Here is an 18,878-nt window from a genome sequence, read left to right on the forward strand (position 1 = left end):
GTAGGACTTGGTTGCTGTTTCAGAGCAAGAGTAATCTTCAAGTAGCCTTTGAAACCTTTTGTTGTTCGGGGAAATAAACAGAACGGTGTGTATCTTTGAACAGGTTTATTTCGTGGCTGAACACAGAGTAAATGACATTCCTGCTGGCAGCTCAGGGGTTTAATAGCACGGAGTCATTTATGAGGGTCTGTTTACTGTTGTTTTCTCCTTAAAAAATTTACACCCCCCTAGCAGTGCGTGGAGGAATACTGAAATATAATTGTTGACCTGTCAGAGCTCTGACAGCTCACAGGGACTGGGGGCACCCTTTGAAGACAGTGCGATGCTGGTGGATGAATTTGTCAGGAGAGCAATTATTTCTCTTGGCTTGTGGGTTCTCTTTAATGACAAGGGAAAACACCAAGTCCTGACTCAGGTAAGACCGTCCAAATGAGCTGAGAGGAGCTGCTCCAGTACTGCTGTGCAGATGGAATGAAAGCTGGTGGCGTGTACGTAAGAGGAGATGGGGCGAGGAGTGGGGCAGGCAGAAGAAAGGAGGAGGAGGTAGACGTAGGATTTGAAAAGTTTGAATCCAGAAACAGTGTTCTTCAAAACAGTCCATGAAAGAATTCATGGTGAAAGGAGCAATGAACTTCTGCAACTACATCTGCTGTTAAAATGTTCAAGGTAACGGTGATGGTTCTGGGTGCAATCTTGAGTGACAGCTTAAGGAAGCTAGACTGCTTTGGATCCCTGACAGCAGTAAATAAAAGAATGTGAATAACAAGTACTTCAATGCGTTTTCTTCTCTTTTCAGGTGTGTTTCCTGATTTCATAACTTACAGAGCTGAGACAGTGAAAACTGACTGTTGAAGGGTACAAGGCGTGAATCTGCTTGAGCAGGTAGGCATGAAAAAAAAGAAAAAAAGAAAGTAAAATCTTCCAAGGTGGTAAAACTGCCTGTTCTGGTGCCTGGCATATACCTCCCGATATCCCCTATATTCTGGGTATGCAGCATGTTAAACTTTATTGGTTTAATTCTTTTTTTTTTGCTGAAGTGTTGCACTGATTTCAGTCAGCAGCCACTTGAAAAGCAGCATAAAATTTCTACTTAACTGTCCTGAATAATCTGAAGCCTAGGGAGGCCGTGGAAGTGGCTAGCAGCAGTAGACTTCTCAGTGCATTTTTTCCACTGCTTGCAGCAGAGTTGAGCGCTCGTTTTGAATTCCGTCAGAAGACGTAGAACTGGTAAAACATTAACTTCTCTGACACCGTTTCATGACAAAAGTTCGTCTTTGGGCAAAGTCCATTGAAGTGGCTTGGTGGGAGCATTCTCTATTCTATTTTTTCTCTTTGAGCGTTGTGATGGGTTGCAGCAAGGATTTAGAAATGGAGAAGGCAAACTTGAATTCTTGAAATAGCCTCCAAACTTTAAGAAATGTTGTCAGAGGGTTCCAGGCTGCTGGTTCTCCATCTGGAAGCCTTCTGTGTGTGTCAGCAGGAGCAATCGTGTCCCTTTAAAGGTAGAGGTGGAGTCAGTGCCATGGGAAGGCAACTCAGGAGCTGGCAGCAGGGAGGAAATGTGAGCCCTGTTGGAGCAGGTTGCTAATGAGGAGTCTCCATAGCACTGTGTAAACCCTGTGTAGTCCCCTCTCAGGACCAGGCACGCTTTATCTTCTGATGCTTTGCAAAGCTGCATCCCCCTGTGAGCTGAATGAGGCTGGGTGCATGGCTTTGGGTGCACAGCATCATGCTCAGTGGAAAAACCTAAAAGGTGTAAGGTAAGTGAGCAGCCACTGCTGCCTCACTGGTCAGCTTTGCTTCATTTACAGGTGCCTGTGTAACATCAGGGTGATTCTTAGCAAGTGTTACAAGAATAGATTCTTTCAGAACTTTTTTTTTTGTTTAGGAGCTGAGTATGTTTTATTTCAGTAAGTAAATCATTAATTCTTAGAAGGAGTAAACGTGTGCCACAGTATGTTTATAACTGCAGTGTTAACATAGGGGAGATGAAGTGACTCCAATGCTTGGTTTGTTTAACCTCTTGGTTCCCAATTGAGCACAGAAACTTGGTTTCTATTCTAGTAGTAATTACCTCACATTAGTAATTAATCATCCTTCTAAAAATTGGCAAAGATTAAAAATAGCTTGTAAGGCAAGGGAGCTTTTGGCACATGTACTGCATGTACCACGCTAGTGTTTAGCTAGTAAGTGCTGCGGATCAAAGTAAACTGCAAAGACTCTTAAAGAGCTTAAAGCAAGCGATACTTTAAAGATCTATTTTGGGACCTTCTGAGGACTTACACCTCTTGTTAAAGAGGCTGAACTTTAAAATTGTGTTTTAAAGTGGATCATGTCTATTCTAAAAAGGGTTATTGTCAAGCTAGCCCAAGGTTGGAGGGAGCAGTTCTCCCTTTCTGCACCTCTGTAATTGCATGACTATAAATGTTGGTATTTACTGTTGGTATTTAGGGGAACTATTTAAAAAAAAAAATAAGAAAAAAATGGTGTGTTAAGTTTTTGGACAGTATTTAGCTCTTTGTGCAATATCACATAGCTGTAATTGTGGGCTGCAAGCCACTTGTGCTGTGCTCTGTCAGGTCAGCTCTAACCACGTACTTTTTCTTGGAAAATGATTTATCTCAGAAGAGGCACAACCAGGAAGAGCTGTGGTGAGAACTAAATTCTAATGGTACTGGCCTGTTGAAATATCTCAACTTGTATTGAATTCAGGCTTGATAAAGTTAACCTATAGCCGGTGTTATGTTGAAGTGTGCCTTGTTCTCGAACCTCAGGATTGTCATTTAATAGAAGGCCATCCTGAAATTACACAGTTCATGGGATAGTTTTGTAATCTCCTTCTACAATGTAGTTTTTCCCTGCCATTATTATATCAAAGCCCCAGAGGATTTAGTTGGGAGCAGTTTTATGATTTCGGGATGCGATTTAGATCATCTTCATACGATTCAGTTGTTCCTATTACCATTGTTTCTTCTGTTTTGTTTCCATGTTCTGGTTCAGCATGCTAGGTTTTTGATTGGCTTTGGATTGATTTTTGGCTAGCTGACCTTGGAAAAGTTGCCGTTTCCACAGATGTAGTTAGTGAATTAAAAGGAAATATTTATAAATGGGCCTTTCATACACTCTTTCCCAGAAAAATGACCATGCATAGGAGTGAACTTTGCTGTAGCAGTGGTAGTGCTTGTTGATTTCCCCTGGTGCATTTTTTTCTCCCTTAATAGAACAGGAAACATTAACTCTTCTTAATTTCTCCAAACTTTCTTCTGCGGAATGATGTTAAGATATTTTAGTTGAATGGGGATGGCATTGTTAGTACAGTGAAAGGGGAGAAGGGGAACATGTAACATGATCTTAGAAATAAAAACAAGCTTCCCACTTCTGGAAAGTACCAGCCTGTGATGAAGCATGGCCCTGTTTCCTAGCAGCTGCCCCCGTGCTGGGCATTGTGCTGTTCCTCAAAGCGCCCTGGCAGTCGTCGGAGTGTTTGGTAACCATATATGTAATTTGGCTGCGTGGAGCAACTGAAAGTGAAAACAAGTCAGTCCGCTGGAATTTCCTTAAAATGGATACAGAGAGAAGGGCTCAATCGGTCGTGTTTACATAGCTGAATGCCTCTATTTTAAAAAAGGAGGTGAAAAAAGGGATAAAATTCTACTAATAGATTCCCCTCTTAATTTTTTTTTCTGGTTGCAATTCATCAGTTGCTTTTGCTGCAAATTGTTGGTACCAATTCAGTGCTCAGCTGATGCAGATTCAGTCTTCGCAATCCTCTCCTCGTTCCCAGAGCAGTGCTGCCTTCCTCCTGTTCCAGAATGTGGGGAGTGAACACTGCAGAGTGTTTGCTTCACAGATGCTCAGCTTCTGGCAGTTTGTTTTCCTCCTGTCTCTGTTCACTTTAGGATTTGAGATGCTTTTTGGCCGTTTAAATAATTAAAGTAACTCAGCATAACCTCTGGACTGTCACAGCTACCATCGATCTTCAGTTTTCAACGACCTCATGGATTTGAACAGTGTTAGTTTATTCCCTCCTAGGGCAGCAGAGGCTAAGGACTCCTGCTTACTTAAATGAGCAGATTCTTAAGTGGTCTCAAAGCCGCAGACAGGCACGGTTTTCACAGGAACTGCTTTGGGGTCGTGGTTTCTCAAAAGTGTATTGAAAAGGGCAATTTAAGGAATTCCTGACAGCAGCTCTTTGGTTAACACAACACTTGCTGGAACTATCATCCCTTTGAAGGACTGAATGGTTAGCGACTCCTTCCCAGCAGACCTTTTCACCACGTTGTTGACATTATCACCCTCTTATCCTTCCTTGATAGTTTCTAAATACCAGTTAAATAATAGCATTTAGGCTCAGTTGAAGTCCAAACCAGCTTGACCTTGAGCATCTTCAAGTCAGAAACGTTGCTGTCAGCGAGGCCAGTTGTTCTGCGGGCTGCTGTGAGTTGCAGTGCTCTGTCCCTCCTGTCTTACACTGAGAAAATACATCTGCCTGAACCCAGAAGCAGAGAAATCTGTTGTCAGGACCAGAAGCAGAAATAGTCCTCACTTGTTTTTCTGTTCTGCCTTCGCTGCGGTACTGTAGGACGGAAAAATCACACAAACTGCATCCTGAAAGAGTGGGCGCACAAACCATGGCTGGCACTTCGGTGTCCGGGCCTGCCGGGCGTCTCTGCTCGGCGGAGGTGTGAGATTGATGGAGTGCAGTTGCTGCCTGCCATGCCTGGGAAGGGCTGGAGGGCGAAGGGGAGGACAGGGCAGCTGCAGCTGGCTTAGCAGAGAGCCAGGCAGCGTGCTGGCGAAATCCAGCAATATTCATGGAGTGTGATTGAATTGCAGAGCTGTTCTACTTCCTTGTGATAAGGCTTGCCAGCTAAAATTCAGCCTTCCTAGCTTCTTCTGATAAAGCTAGGAATATTATTTATTTATTAAATCGGGAACCTGTCGTAGATTGAACTGGGAACTGTTGGGCTCCGAGGGTGATTTTTGCAGTGGTATACCTGAAATTGTGACAGCTCAGGTTTCTTTTCCATAACTGTGTGTAGGAGCTGCTGTTTCTTTCCAACAGACACTGGGCTTGCTTTGCCATGACTGTAGCTGTGCAGCGTGCACGGTACCAGCAGCTTGCCTTTGTGCTTTCAGAGCCTGTATCGCAGCTGTCCACCGACTGCGCCTCCAGCAGGGATCCGGTGACAGGAGAGATGCCGCTTGGGTTCAGTAAAGCCGGCTAATTGCAGTCTGTTCTGAGAACCCCGATTGCCACGGGAGGGTGTACGTTAAAAACACTGGTTAGACTTTCACTGAATGATCTTCTGGGGATCTCACATGTATTTTGAGCTTCCTTAAGTTCCTTGAGAGGAGGATGTATCACGGTTAAAGCTGAAGTGCTGATAACACACTAACAGTAAGTAGGCACTAATAAAAAGCCAGCTCTCAGTTAAGCATGTGGTAAGTTTATTCAGTAATAGATTTTTATGAAAACAGTCGCAGTTGCAGTTTCTGCTTGATCAAAAGAACCTAAAATTCCACCTCTGGATTTACTACACTGCACCTGGAAAAACAAAGACGTTTAAATCTTTTCTAGGCACATCCTCTACCTGGAGCTGGGATAACGTAGTGGAGGCTGATCTGGAGCAGATTCTGGAGAAATCTGTTGGAGGGAAACAAAGAAAAAAATAGAGTAGCAAGTTGCCTTTTAGTGCACCAATTAAAACAGATCAGATTTCCTCGCGGTGTTACTGGCAGCCTCCACGTAGCTCGTGTGGGGGTTGCTTCATGTGAGGGTTGGTTCTGACTGCTCGCCTGACTCAGATTGCAGTCGGACGGATCTGCAGAGAAATGAATCAAACGTGGTCAAGTACGTACGACGATCGGTCCAGCTCTAACAAGCGCTGTGGAATTACAAGGATCGCTTGCTAGCACCGGGGATGTTCCCTGACAAACCAAAAATATGTTAAATTGTAATCTGGAAGCTACGGAGAGTTTTCTTCTCCTGAAGTATCATTTTTCATGCACTATGTGTAAAGTTCCAAAGCATGAATGAAGCTGTCTGCAGATCCCCTTTCAGTGATAAGTCAGGATAAAAGTGGCTTTTTTCAGTAACTGTAATTTTGCTGTTGAACATGTGTATGTACAAGCAGATCTGGAAATCTGTCACTGCACCATTTTCCCCCCTTTGTCCAAATTATGTATGCAACACTTTACCAACTTTGGGACTTTTTATTTATGTAATTTCTTGGAAGAGATTTAAACTGCAAAGGTTTATGAAAGGATGTTCCTGTATGCCAGGTAAATATAAATGTTTCCTGGAAAGCCAATCCATTGCTTCCCTCCGGTCTGTGCTTTGTTTTTTTTTTTTTAACGAACTAATGTCTTTTTTTATTTTAATTTGCTTTGCTGCTGGATCAGTTCCTCGGTCTGATTCATCAGCACAGGAAGGGGCTGAAGGGATTCGATGGGACCTCTCTTTATGGTTTGTGGTTTGGTGACGGTACCACATGCAGTGCACATTGAACTGTAACTCAGCTCTTCTGCTTCCCAATTGCCTTAGCCTGATCCAACTGCCTCGCTGCTGGAAGCAGTGCTTCTGTCTAGCCAGAAATTTGTCTGCTCCTCTGTGTTGGACCTGGGATTTCTGTGGTGAGGAGGTTGGTTGTGTTGGTGCATTGATCTCCTTGAAGTGTCAGGGATTGTGTTTTTTTTTTGGTGTTAGTTTTCAGGTGGATTAGTGAGCTGATACAACTCGCCGGGTGCTTGTGCTGTTGTATGATCCAGGCCAAGGGAAACAGCAGGAGCTCTGACCACACCACAGCGCGGTGTTGGGTGTCCTGATGGGATTTCAGTCTGCTTAGAGAGCAACGTGCTAAGAGGGAAGCACCTGCTGAAAGCTGTCCAAAACCATCACTTGCTTTTCATGCAAAAATTGCATTATACGATGAAGTATGGTCATCGAGTAGTCTTGTTTCCCTTCGTGTGAAGGAAGTAATTCATGTGGTGGGGTGAAATTGGTGGCCTGTTAACAGCAGAAGCAATTTGTTCGGTATTTGTAAATGGAACTTGGTTAATGTGAGCAGTTTTTCTTCTCAGCTTCATCTGCTGCCTGTGGAATTGCACAGTTCAGATCTTGACCCTGCCCACTGGTGTGGAATAGCTGAGGATCCAGACAGCAGCTCCCAGTAGCATGGCTCCCCTTCCCACCTGCTGCTGCTCCGGCTTCTAGACAGGGAAACAGAGCCTGGAAACGTAACCTGAGGGGGAGGGAGCACAGTTCCCTTCCTCTCCTCCAAGCCAGGGGCCAAAGCCTTTTCCATTTCAGCTGCAGCACTAAACTGAAACCAAGGGGGAATCTGAAGCTGGAGCATATTTCGCAGCACGATCAACTTTTGAATTGTAAGGAATTTTGTTTGTGGCTGGATACAGAAATTAAATAGGTCAGCTATTCCTACAGTTTCAAAGCACTGCAAGTGCAGAACAGAAACGGCACGAGCTCGTCTGATCTGTCACTCTGGTATGTTAGGTTTGCTCCCAGCCCTTCGTGGAAAGGAGGTCACAAAACGTGGCTGTTCGTACCGTGCAGAGGAAAGTTTGTGAAGGTCCCTGTCGGAAGCTCCCTGACAAAAAAAAAATCTGACCAGTTGAAAGAAACACAGCAGTTTTAATTCTACCAAGATCCGTCCCAACCTCCAAATGTAAACCATATGCTCTGACTCCTTTTAGGAGTTTAACGACTCCTGTGGGTTCTTCTGTCCTGAATATCCCTGAATATTTTTCTTTCCCTGGAGGTAAGAGGTGATGAAAATCCTTTAGAAAATCTTGCATCTCAATATAAAGTTTTGCTTAACAAGCTGACAGTTCAGGTGGTGTAACTGAAAGGATTATCTGCTCAGACTGTATGCCCTGAAAACACCTTTTAAGGGACTCTTGAACCTTTACCTGGTTTACCTGAAAATAACACGGAAAATTCTTATGCGGTGGCTACTTTGAGTCACTTAATGCTACATCATACTTACTATCTTCTGTCTTTAGAATTTGAATGACTGAATATTTGGAAGGACAGCTAAACTATTTGGGCTGCACTAAAACTCCCCACTGGATGATGCGCTGATCATAACTGCATGAGCTGCACCAACAGACAGGACGTGTCTTGGATTTGACCTGAGTGGTCGTAGCTAGACAGATCTGTGCAAAAAATGTTATTAATTTATCTTGGATTATTGTTTTTGTTTGTGATTCCTTCCAAAAATCAGAGAAGAGTCTTGGGGGATGAGAGAGGTTGGCGGATAAGCTTTATTTTATTTCTTCAGCCTGCCAGATGCTGCCTGTTCTTTCAGGCCTACAATGTGGCTTCATTTTTCAAAGATTATTTTGCTGTTTCCTTTAGGTGTAACTGACTGGGTGCTTGCAAAGATGTCTAAAACCAACAAATCAAAGTCTGGATCCCGTTCTTCTCGTTCAAGATCCGGATCGAGATCCCGCTCACGTTCCTTCTCCAAATCTCGCTCGCGTTCTCGTTCTGTCTCACGATCAAGAAAACGCAGGCTTAGGTAAGTGTGCGCAGCTCTGAAGTCTGGGTGTGACTGTGTTTTTTCCTCTGTCCTGTTCAGGTGGTTTGTCACTTAGTTCTTTTCTAAATAAAGCCTTTGATTAGATTCTAAGGACAGATAATATCCTGTGCCTTAGGTTGTTTCCTGCCAACCTGTACTGTTTGGAAGTATTTTCAGTGGACTAGGACAAGAAATTGGGACTGGTTCTTAGCATTGTCAAGTCACTTGAACTCTTAATCTGGTTCCTGTAGCAAGTCTTAGTGAACAGCAATTTTACTTTTCTTTTTAGATCTCCTTTCCCTGATAAGAGTGCTAGCAGGTACAGTACAGATAGATCAGAAGGTGGATTTGTCAGGGATACAGTCTGCAGTGAAGCTGGTGCAGCTGCCTCACAGCAGGCCCTAAGAGAAGATGTCTGTACTTTCCCTCTTCCTAAAAGGTATTCGTAGAAGCCCATGCCAAAAGGTGTTTTTCCGTGTTCTTCTGCAGTTCTTAATTACTGCTATATGTAATGTGGTGGCATTAGGAGAAGCACAGTGGTCTAACCACACGCAGTCTCTGTGAAGATCCAGTTTCCTGTATTAAAAGGTGGTCGTGGTTAAAGATGATGTTTGAAGTTGCCAAAGCAGGGCAAAGTACAAAAAACCTTGGCATTTTATCATGACTGACAATCTGTGTACGCAGAATAATTTCAGCAGGTTTGAAATGCTGTTGATCAGACGTGCCTCACTGCTCTAAGTGAGAGTTTGAGCGTGGGTTCCATAGAGCAGGGAAGGAGAGTCAGAAAGGTTCGTAGCAAAGCGTGCTCCTTTGTTTTGTGAAACATCTTGGGCTTTTTTAAGCTTTTAATGTAATTGATCCCAGGCTTGAGGGGCCTTTGCAGATGTTGCTTGCTTTCTCCCTTGGAAATGAATTCAGGCGAATATGATGTCAATTAACAGATGCTGCTGTGAAAGTTAGGGGCAATTTTTGTGTTGCTGTTTCCCTGCCCCTCCTGTCAATGTCAGGAGTCAGTAAACACAAAATTCTAGTTCTGGATGGACAAAGTAGAAGTTAATTTCACTGCAGTTAACTTTGAGAAATCGCTAATGTGCACAGTAATTGTTCTTACCTCCCTGAATTGATTCTAATCTGGCCACTTAAAGGCTCATTTCTTCCCTGGCTATCGGGATATCTGCTTTTTTCCTTTTCTTTTAGCTGAGCATTTAGCTGTATCTGGCAAAGATGTTCTAGTTGGACCGGGTGTAATGATGTTTAGCTGCTTTTTCAGTGATCTCAAATGAATAACACTTATTCTGAAAATCATTAGGCTGTAAACACATGCAACTGTTAACAATTAGAGATTTTTAAAATACAGAGGCCATAATAAACATCCAGTTGGAGAGAGGAGGACATGACAAAACTAAGTTAGAGGCGGAGACTTCAGTCGAACCAAGTTCTTTGCAGAAGGAAGCTGGAATGCTGGAAAATACGTTGTCATTTGGGATTATCTGCCTTGCTGTGAAGGAACTTTGACAGTTGAAAACAAAGGCACCCTGTACAAACATGATTGCTTCCTCTGTGCTGCTGCTGAAGCCACTTCTGCTTTGTAAATAACTTTTTTTTTTTTTTTTTTTGGAAAAAGAATCGATATGGAGGGGCTTAGTACAGGCAAGTCATCTTGTATGGCATTAGGATATTCTCTGAGGTAGGTTTAATGGGGTGTCGTGGCACAAATCTCTTACTGTGTACCTGAGCATACGTCGTGGAAATTATTGTACTCTTTCTTCTGGAGGCTTACTGTTTTTTCCAAGTTGCATTGCTCTCTTGGAGTCTGCCTACTGTTTTTTGCTTTCTTTACGACTTTTTCATTTTTAAACTACTGCAAAATGGTGCGTGCTTTAGAGCTGCAGCAGCGTGTTAGCTGCTTAGCTACAGGGGGTAGCAAGGTTGGGAAAATTATTATTACTGGTGGCATTCATTTTGCACGGAACTTACTGTATTTTTCTAAAAGGATTTATTGTATATAGTCTCTGCAACTTCTGGAGTGAAATCTTCTTGCTGTAAACCTCTCCGAAATGATAGAATAGATTTTGGAAGCAGCATACAACAGGTCCCTGGCTGGTAATTAGTAACAAATCCTGCAGTTTTCTGGAAAACAGGAGCGTCCTCAGTGCTTTTGACTAGAGTTCCTTATAAATTGTTCTTGCTGTCTCTGTGCTTTTCCTCCTTATTGTTGTTATTTGAATGAGGAAGTCTCAGGTAAGTTGCATAGGCTTTCTTGTCGTTTGAGGTAAAGGATGAAGTCTGTTAAAAGTATCATTAATTTGTTTGATAGCAATGCCTGTAATGTATTTGAGAGGTGGAAAAAATAGAAATAAAATGCATTTCTTGCTGCCTGCACGTACTTCAATGTTTTGGGACTTCAAATGGCAGCTTTGCATTTCATTGCCTTGCGTATGGTGGTTTGGGATGTGAACAGAGAGGGGGCAGCAGAGGGTTGTGTATTGCTGCTCTGTAGAAGACCGAGGTGTCTATAGGAGTGTGTGTTATATAGGGGCTGTATGGGTCTCTTAACATAGCAAGGGAGTATAGAAATGGTTTCAACAAATATTATTTACTTAAATTTCACTTTAAAAGATATTTCTTATTTAAATCTACTGGTTTGGACACTTTATCTGTTTTAAAAGTACAAAGTTGCTGAAATCTCAGACGTTAAACAGAATTTTGTGTTTTTCCAACAGCTGGGAAATACTTGCTCTAAAGCTGGCACTTAAACCTGAGCTACACTGGGGCTTTTGAGCAGTTACACAGCAGCAGTTCCAACATTTTAACGGGAGAGACTGTTGAAACAATTATCCCTTAACGATTTGTCCTTTCAATCAGTCATCTCGCAGGGTTTTTGCTTGTCTTGGATCCAGTTCTGCTCTTTAGACGAGCAGCCGGAGCTTCCATGCCGTGAGCAGAGGCAGTGCTGGACGGCGCCATCTGGTGGCTTCGGGCTGGAGAGTGGCTGCCTCCCTCTGCAGTCCTGCTCCTTCGCAGTTCCAGCTTCCAAATCGTGGCAACTGGTTCACCTTTTGAAACTTGACCTACAGAGCAGTGTGCCATCTGCTCCCCTCCTGCTCTCCTCGTGCTGAGGTGTTGCAATTTGTTTAACTTACCTGGCAGAGAAGTGGGATTTCACCTTGATCATCAATTTCAAACGTATTTGAGAATGGAGGGACATGGGAGAGGGAAGATGAGGCTCCAAATAAAGTTAAGAATAAACTTTAAAATACTTTTTTTTTCTCTTTATCAGTTCTAGGTCTCGTTCAAGATCATATTCTCCATCTCATAACAGAGAAAGGAACCATCCAAGAGTCTATCAGAACCGTGATTTCAGAGGTCATAACAGAGGATACAGGAGACCGTATTATTTCCGTGGCCGAAATCGAGGGTTTTATCCATGGGGCCAGTACAACCGAGGAGGATATGGCAATTACAGGTCTAACTGGCAAAATTACCGCCAAGCGTATAGCCCTCGTAGAGGGAGGTCACGCTCCCGTTCACCCAAGAGGAGGTCTCCTTCACCAAGGTCCAGAAGTCATTCTAGAAATTCCGATAAGTCATCATCTGATCGGTCAAGGAGGTCTTCCTCTTCTCGGTCTTCCTCAAATCACAGCCGAGTTGAGTCTTCCAAGCGTAAATCTGGAAAGGAGAAGAAATCATCTTCCAAGGAGGCCCGGGCATCTCAGGCTGCGGGAGATAATCAAGGGGATGATTCGAAGGAGCAGCCGTTTTCGGGAGCGGCGGCTCAAGATGTCAAGGCATCGGAGGGATCCAAACCATGGCAAGATATGAGCACCTACGGGGCGGGTTCGGCGTCACGAGCTGCCGCGCCTGAGCTTAGCCCGAGGGAGCGCAGTCCTGCGCTGAAAAGCCCTCTGCAGTCGGTTGTGGTGAGGCGGCGTTCTCCTCGGCCGAGCCCGTTGCAGAAGTCGAGCCCTCCGCTTTCCAACCCGTCGCAGCTGAGCTCTTCCCTGCAAAGCAGCACCTCCTTTCAGGCGGGCTCTCACCAGAGTCCGTTTGACCACGGCTCGGCAAGCTTGAGCCCAACGAGGAAGAGCCCTGTGTGCAAAAGCCCAACGCCAATCGGTTCGATTTACAGTACCTCTCAGAAGGAGGAAACCACAGCTCCCGGAGGAGGAGCCTTCTCAAAGAGGCAAGTGACGCGTTTCTCTCTGTGGCAGGGTGTTTTGCCAAGCCAGCTCGCATGTGTAGGCGTCCCCACGAGCACTGCAGCAGTTCTCAGCCTGTCTGCGGGCTCCAGCTGGAACAAGGTGCCCGTGCGTGCAGGGTGCTAGCTAGCTGAGGGCCTGGTACAGCCTCGGTGGTGGAACAAAATGCAGACCTAGCCCCATGCTGCAGGAAGTTGGGGGTTGTTTTCTGATTTAACTTGCTCCCTGCAAAACTCTTTTTAGTGCATGAACACTCAGAATGAAGATGTGCCTAGGGAGATTTTCTAGCAGCCTAACAGCGAGCACTGGAAACTTGCAGTTTTAAGTGATTTACTTTTTGGTTAAAGATTCTTTAAGTAGCGTGTTCTTCAATTGCATTAGATGTTATAAAATCAAAGTCAGTCTGGCTGCGTGGCCTGCTGCAAGCAGCCCAGGGCAGGTGCAGTTCTGAAGCTTGTGCCTGTGTATGTGGGTGGTATGATGAACACCAAAGTCATCACTGAAATTAAGGGATAAGCACCAAAGTCATCACTGAATTAAGACACGACCTTCCATAGGGAAGGAATCAGTTTACCACGTTCCTGTTTACTGGGCTAGTCCACTGCTGATTTCTTCCTTAAAGTGGTGCTTTCTTTTAAAAGGTAGCACAGCATTCACAGGTGCTTTAAGTTTATTCTTTTTAAAGTTATTTTGGACTATCCTATATCAAGGATGTATGAACTTTAAAAAGGAAAAAAAAAAACAACTCTGGTTTGGGTTCTCAGAGCATTGAATTAATGTCCTTGGGCATTACTGCTTTCTCCTCAAAGCTAGGGTTTTGCTTAATGATTGCTTTAAAACCTAGTTCTGATGCTTGAAACTAGCTTATGATAAACTGTTGTTCTTACTAAATGTTTTGTCTTCTCCCAGCAAAATATTCCTCCCTGTTAACCTTTTTGCTTTTATTTGTATTTACAGTCTGTCATGAAATATTTAGCTTACCTATGAAACTTGCATCCAAAATTTGAAGTAGCTTTTGAGGCTTTTATTTCCAGTGTGTTGTTTAAAGCAGAACAGCCCAGTTTGAAAGTTTTGATGTGTTGTTCTCCTGAAGCAGGTTTGTAAGTAAATAAACTGATTGGGTAAGATGCTACTACTTTCCTTAAAATGAATCTGTGGGTAAGTGTGTTTTTTTACTTGCTTTTAAGCCTCATTTCATCAGTTCTGCATATCCATTTTCTTCTGCATTTATTGAATTTATTGAGAAGTATAAGTCTAAATCCAGGCTGAGAAATCTGCTTTACGTTTTAGCTGTTTTAGGGCCTAGAGACAATCTTCTGTACATGCATATCTCGGTGTTCTCTAAAATTTGACTGCTTTCCACTGAAGGATTAACCTCTTTGAGTTTTACTAAGAGAACTGTTGTAATGTCTCCTCTATGAACAGGTATCTGGAAGAGCAGAAGACTGAGAATGGGAAAGACAAAGAGCAGAAAGTAACAAATGTTGAAAAGGAAAAACCTAAAGAAAAAGGGAATTTCTCTGAGTTGGGATCAACAGATGGAAAGGCAAAATCTGATTCCTATGCATCCAAAGCAGACTCTGAGAAGGGATACCGTGGCAGTCAGTCGCCCAAGCGCTACAAGTTCCGGGATGACTTTGACAAGCTAAAGGCACCGGAGTTCCACAAGGAGAGTCACTATGGCAAAGAGGAAACTGATGAGCAGGAAAAGAAAGATAAGGCAAAGGGCCGAAAAGATTCGGAGTTTGATGATGAGCCCAAATTTATGTCTAAAGTGGTAGCAACATCAAGTAAAAGCCAGGAAGAGGAGAGGCAAGGAAAATGGGAAGGCGTGGTGTTCTTGCCACCTGGAAAGGAGAAGCAAAGGAAATCTGATGAAGCAGAGGAGGAAAGCTATTCTGAAAGATCAAAAAAAGAAGAGAGGCCAGCATCCAAGAGAGCTGAATCGGGTCACAGGGGCTTTGTTCCTGAAAAGAATTTTAGAGTGACCACTTATAAAACAAGCCAGGAAAAAAGCTCTTCCCCACCACCAAGGAAGACTTCAGAGGTAAAGGAAAAGCCAGCAACCAAAGGAGATGGGCTAGCTCCTGGCAAATCCTCCTTTTCCATTACTCGTGAGGCCCAGGTCAATATTCGAATGGATTCCTTTGACGAAGATCTTGCACGGTGCGTATTTGCTAGAGTTTTGGGCAGGTTAAATAGTAATACTGGCTGCCTGTTTCTCTTCTTGAGATCTTAAGTTCCTCAACTCTGAGGAAGGCTACATAATATTGTATCACAATCTGTATTTTTTGGTGTTAGAGATGAAATTTTTTATGGCCTTAGAACGCTTGTGGAATCCCTTTGTGTGGCAGGAGGTCAGAGGGATTGTCAGGTTAAAAAAACTTCTCTTTTTTCTATCTATACATAAGTTCATTTCAGATTGTAAATGCTTCTACGTCAGTTCTTATGCTGCAGCAGCCTCTGGAAAGAGTTGAGTACTTGGTGACTTCTTCCTGCTAGAAGTTTGTGATACAGTAAAACTGCAGTGCTGCTCAAATGACGTTTCTTCTGGAGAATGTTTACGGTTATTCTCAGCGCAGCATTACTGAAACTCCAGGAAGCTCTGACAGCCACTTAGGCATTGTTTCAAGAAATCTTAAGGCAGTAAAAAGTTGCTGCAGAAAGCACGTTTGTCCAGCAGTAGCCAGTAAATGTTAATATACCACGTGGGATGTTAGAGGTTAATCTCGAATTTAGGAACAGTAGCAGAGGATTATAGCCAGCTAGTGGGGTGGGAATGAGCTTGTGTTTCATAGCTGTCAGGGTTTAATCTCTGCAGCCCTCCGAGTACAGAGCAACAAGTGATGAATCTGAATTATTACAGTAACCTAGATTAGTGCATTTTAAAGATATTTAAATAAGCAATTTAGTGCATTTAAAATATATTTAAATAAGGAATCAGATCGTGCTGTTTAATGTTATTAGATTACTTCACAGTATTATATAAAAATGCATCTGCTTCCAATTTATGAAACAAACTGCTTCCCTTGTTCTATTTCATGTGGTCTGTTTTCTCTAGTCCAAGTGGCATACTGGCTCAGGAACGCAAGCTGTGTCGTGACCTTGTGCATAGCAACAAAAAGGAGCAAGAATTTCGTTCTATTTTTCATCATATTCAGTCTGCTCAGTCTCAACGGAGTCCTTCTGAACTGTTTGCTCAACACATAGTGACTATAGTCCATCACGTAAGAGGTGGGTCAAAGTCCCTGTATCCTCAGATGAAGGTTCACTCCCCCTGTCCTTGCCCAAACAAGTGATTTTCACGTACACTGGTTAATGCTCAGAGCTGTTCTCCAGCAGATACGCCATAGATGAGGATAGCAGCTGATGATCACGTAGTCATGGAATTATTTAGTTGGGGGTGATTCCTGGAGCCTAGCTCAGCCTCCTGCTCCAAGCAGAGCTAGCATGCAGGTTGGATCAGGTTGCATTGGGTTGTGTCCAGTTGAATTTTGAAGAAAAGAGAGACACCACTTCCCCTCTGTTCATACATCACATAGTCCAGCACCCCAAACCATCCTGATAAATTTCTACATTAGCCAGTTCTGAGCTCTGTTGCACCAGACAGCCTAAAAGTCTAGCTTTATCCAGAGACAGTCTTGCAAGTACCAGCTGCCTGCACACCCACCTCACCATTTACATTAAAAAAAAATTCTTCTGGAAAGGCGGAAGAGGTGTTCTTGCTTTTACCTGAACAAAATTCAGGGAAACTGTGACTTAGAATTTGTATATTCTATTGATTCGTGTATATTTACCTAAATCGTGTCTGTAAAGTGAGTTCACATGCCATTAATTTCAAGAGTAAGTTACCCGAGTGAATTGTTAATTTCAAGAGTGAAATTGAAATTTCTCAGCAGTGTAGAGTTGCTCATCTGTGTGCTTCATGTGTCCTGCAGCTGAATTTGACCAAGCTGTGGGACTGACGTGTTCTTTCTGTTTACAAAAATGGTATTAATATTGTGGCGTTGTTTGCTCAACCACCCCACAGAGCATCACTTTGGATCTTCAGGCATGACACTGAATGAACGCTTTACCAAATACCTAAAGAAAGGAATGGAACAGGATGCAGCTAAAAACAAAAAGAGCCCTGAAATTCACAGGTTGGTGGCAATGCAGTGGGATTTCGGGTTTCCTTCTCTTAAGCTGGAATTCAGGAATAATTCAAGAACAGGAGAGAATGGGCGGATCTCTACCTAGTTAAAAAAGTCATGCAGTATGGCTTGCATATTAGAGTTGTGTCTAGTCTCCTACCCAGACTTTAACAAGACAGACTAAGGAAGGTAGTGATTAAATCCTTGAAGGACAGAAGTGATGTCTTGGTGGAAGAGGAGAGGGGGATGTCTTAGTCTATCACTTGAATTCCTTACATTTTAGACTTGATATCTTTTAGATGGACTTGCAGCAGCTTGCTAATGTTACTTGGTAAGCATATGGGAATATGAAAGCTTAAATAAGTTATGATCATGTATCATTTATAGGCATTTTCATAATGCTATAAAGTTCTGGTTTTAAAAAGACTTGCGTTTATGTTTTATCATGTTGCGTTCTTCCTTATATTTTTCTCAGTCCTTTTGTCTACAGCTGAAAGAGTGCTTGGACAGTTATTTATTGAAAAATAGCTTGACATCGACAGACCTGCTCGTGAATCCTAAGCTGCTGTAAAGCAGCTTCAGCAAAAATGGAAAAAATGAGGAGTTTTAAATAGATTTGGAAACATCGGAGTGTCTGCTTTTAAGTGACGTTTAATGTAAAAACTTAATCCTGTTTGTAAGATGACTCTTATCTTTCTTTCAGGAGGATAGATATTTCTCCCAGTACTTTTAGAAAACATGGATTCTCTCAAGAGGAATCGAAAAGTTCCAGAGATCCTGGCTTCAAGGTGAACTGTTACTCTGATTAGTTTAATTCAACAAAATGAGTGCATTGGGCATGAACTTAACAGTGATGTTTTTGTTTAAATTACTCTCTACTTAAGTTTGTGTTTTTCTTTTAAGGATGGGCATAATTCTAAAAATGAACTACAAAGGGTTAATTTTTATTAAAAATGTATCAACAACCTTTGTGAAGTGGTTAGACTATGGTAAATGACCCCAAAGTCAATTGAGGTGAGCTTGAGAAAAAAGAGAGGATTTTTGGAACAAGTGCCCATGATGAGAGAAGAGACTTTTTGTGATATTTTTCTGCTTGTAAGTATTATTAAATCAATTGTATACATGCGATATTTCCAACCATGTTTTCAAAAAGACATGCATGTCAAAAAGAGGAAAGTAAAACTAAATACTTATCTAAACAAGATACACTATTAAGCAGATTATAAATTTTGTTCTAACAACTTACTGTACCATTTCTGTTGATTGCTGTTACTTTAACATTCAGCACCTGTTTGAGTAGATCCAGACCATTTGGAATTTAGTGTGTTAGCTTTTCTGAGTAGATCAGTGTTAAGCCATCGCACGTACTGTAAACGATCATTAAAGTGGCTTAACTTAATGTTTGGGATTTTAAACTTTGTTTATTCACCTTCATACATATTTACGTTGAACGTTGAAGAGATTTTAAACAGTCCTGCTGAAACCTTACTTGTTTCATATTTGTTTTCGATTTTTTCCAAACACACTTGTGGCTTGACATGGACGATGGTGAGATGGATTTGATGGGCCTGAACTCTGAGCATCAGCTTGGCAGAGTGTATTATAAACGTGGTTTCCAAACAGCTCGCCAGCCTTCCGTGAAACAGACGTGCCCTCACAAACCCAAATAGGTGTTTGCTGTACCACATAAGGGAGCTGCTGCTGATTTTGTCACTTATCTGTCATCCATCGTGTTGGGAGCAGTTTTATTCTCAGAGTAGAAATTAAAGCTCTTTGCCTGGGGAAAGTAGAAGAGCAAAAAAAAAACAAAAAACAAAACCAAAACAAAACGTCTGCTCCCACTCCTGCGTTATTTGACATTTTTATTTAAACAAAAAAGTTTTTAATAACTCATGTAAGTAAAAAATTTAATAGCTAGAGAATTACTAATCCTTTTGTATTTAATTCAAGACGATTAATCTGATTTATGTTGCATATCAAGTAATACAGTTCCCAAGATAAGTAAA

General features: G+C 42.4%; 1 protein-coding gene across 3 annotated transcripts in view; it reads left to right on the forward strand.

Moving 5' to 3' along the window:
• THRAP3 (thyroid hormone receptor associated protein 3) overlaps window positions 1–18,878 on the forward strand; it is a 32,997-nt gene that overhangs the window by 8,923 nt on the left and 5,196 nt on the right. For all 3 annotated transcript variants that reach the window (XM_084300878.1, XM_084300880.1, XM_084300879.1), the window contains exons 3-9: window positions 797–882; window positions 8,378–8,540; window positions 11,821–12,723; window positions 14,165–14,905; window positions 15,801–15,973; window positions 16,770–16,881; window positions 17,576–17,660. In XM_084300878.1, coding sequence (XP_084157004.1) covers window positions 8,404–8,540; window positions 11,821–12,723; window positions 14,165–14,905; window positions 15,801–15,973; window positions 16,770–16,881; window positions 17,576–17,660 — 2,151 coding nt within the window. In that variant the 5' untranslated portion in view covers window positions 797–882; window positions 8,378–8,403. The remainder of the gene's footprint in view (window positions 1–796; window positions 883–8,377; window positions 8,541–11,820; window positions 12,724–14,164; window positions 14,906–15,800; window positions 15,974–16,769; window positions 16,882–17,575; window positions 17,661–18,878) is intronic.

The sequence above is a fragment of the Netta rufina genome, assembly GCF_964035555.1.
Source record: "Netta rufina genome assembly, chromosome: 23".
Classification (NCBI taxonomy): Eukaryota; Metazoa; Chordata; class Aves; order Anseriformes; family Anatidae; genus Netta; species Netta rufina.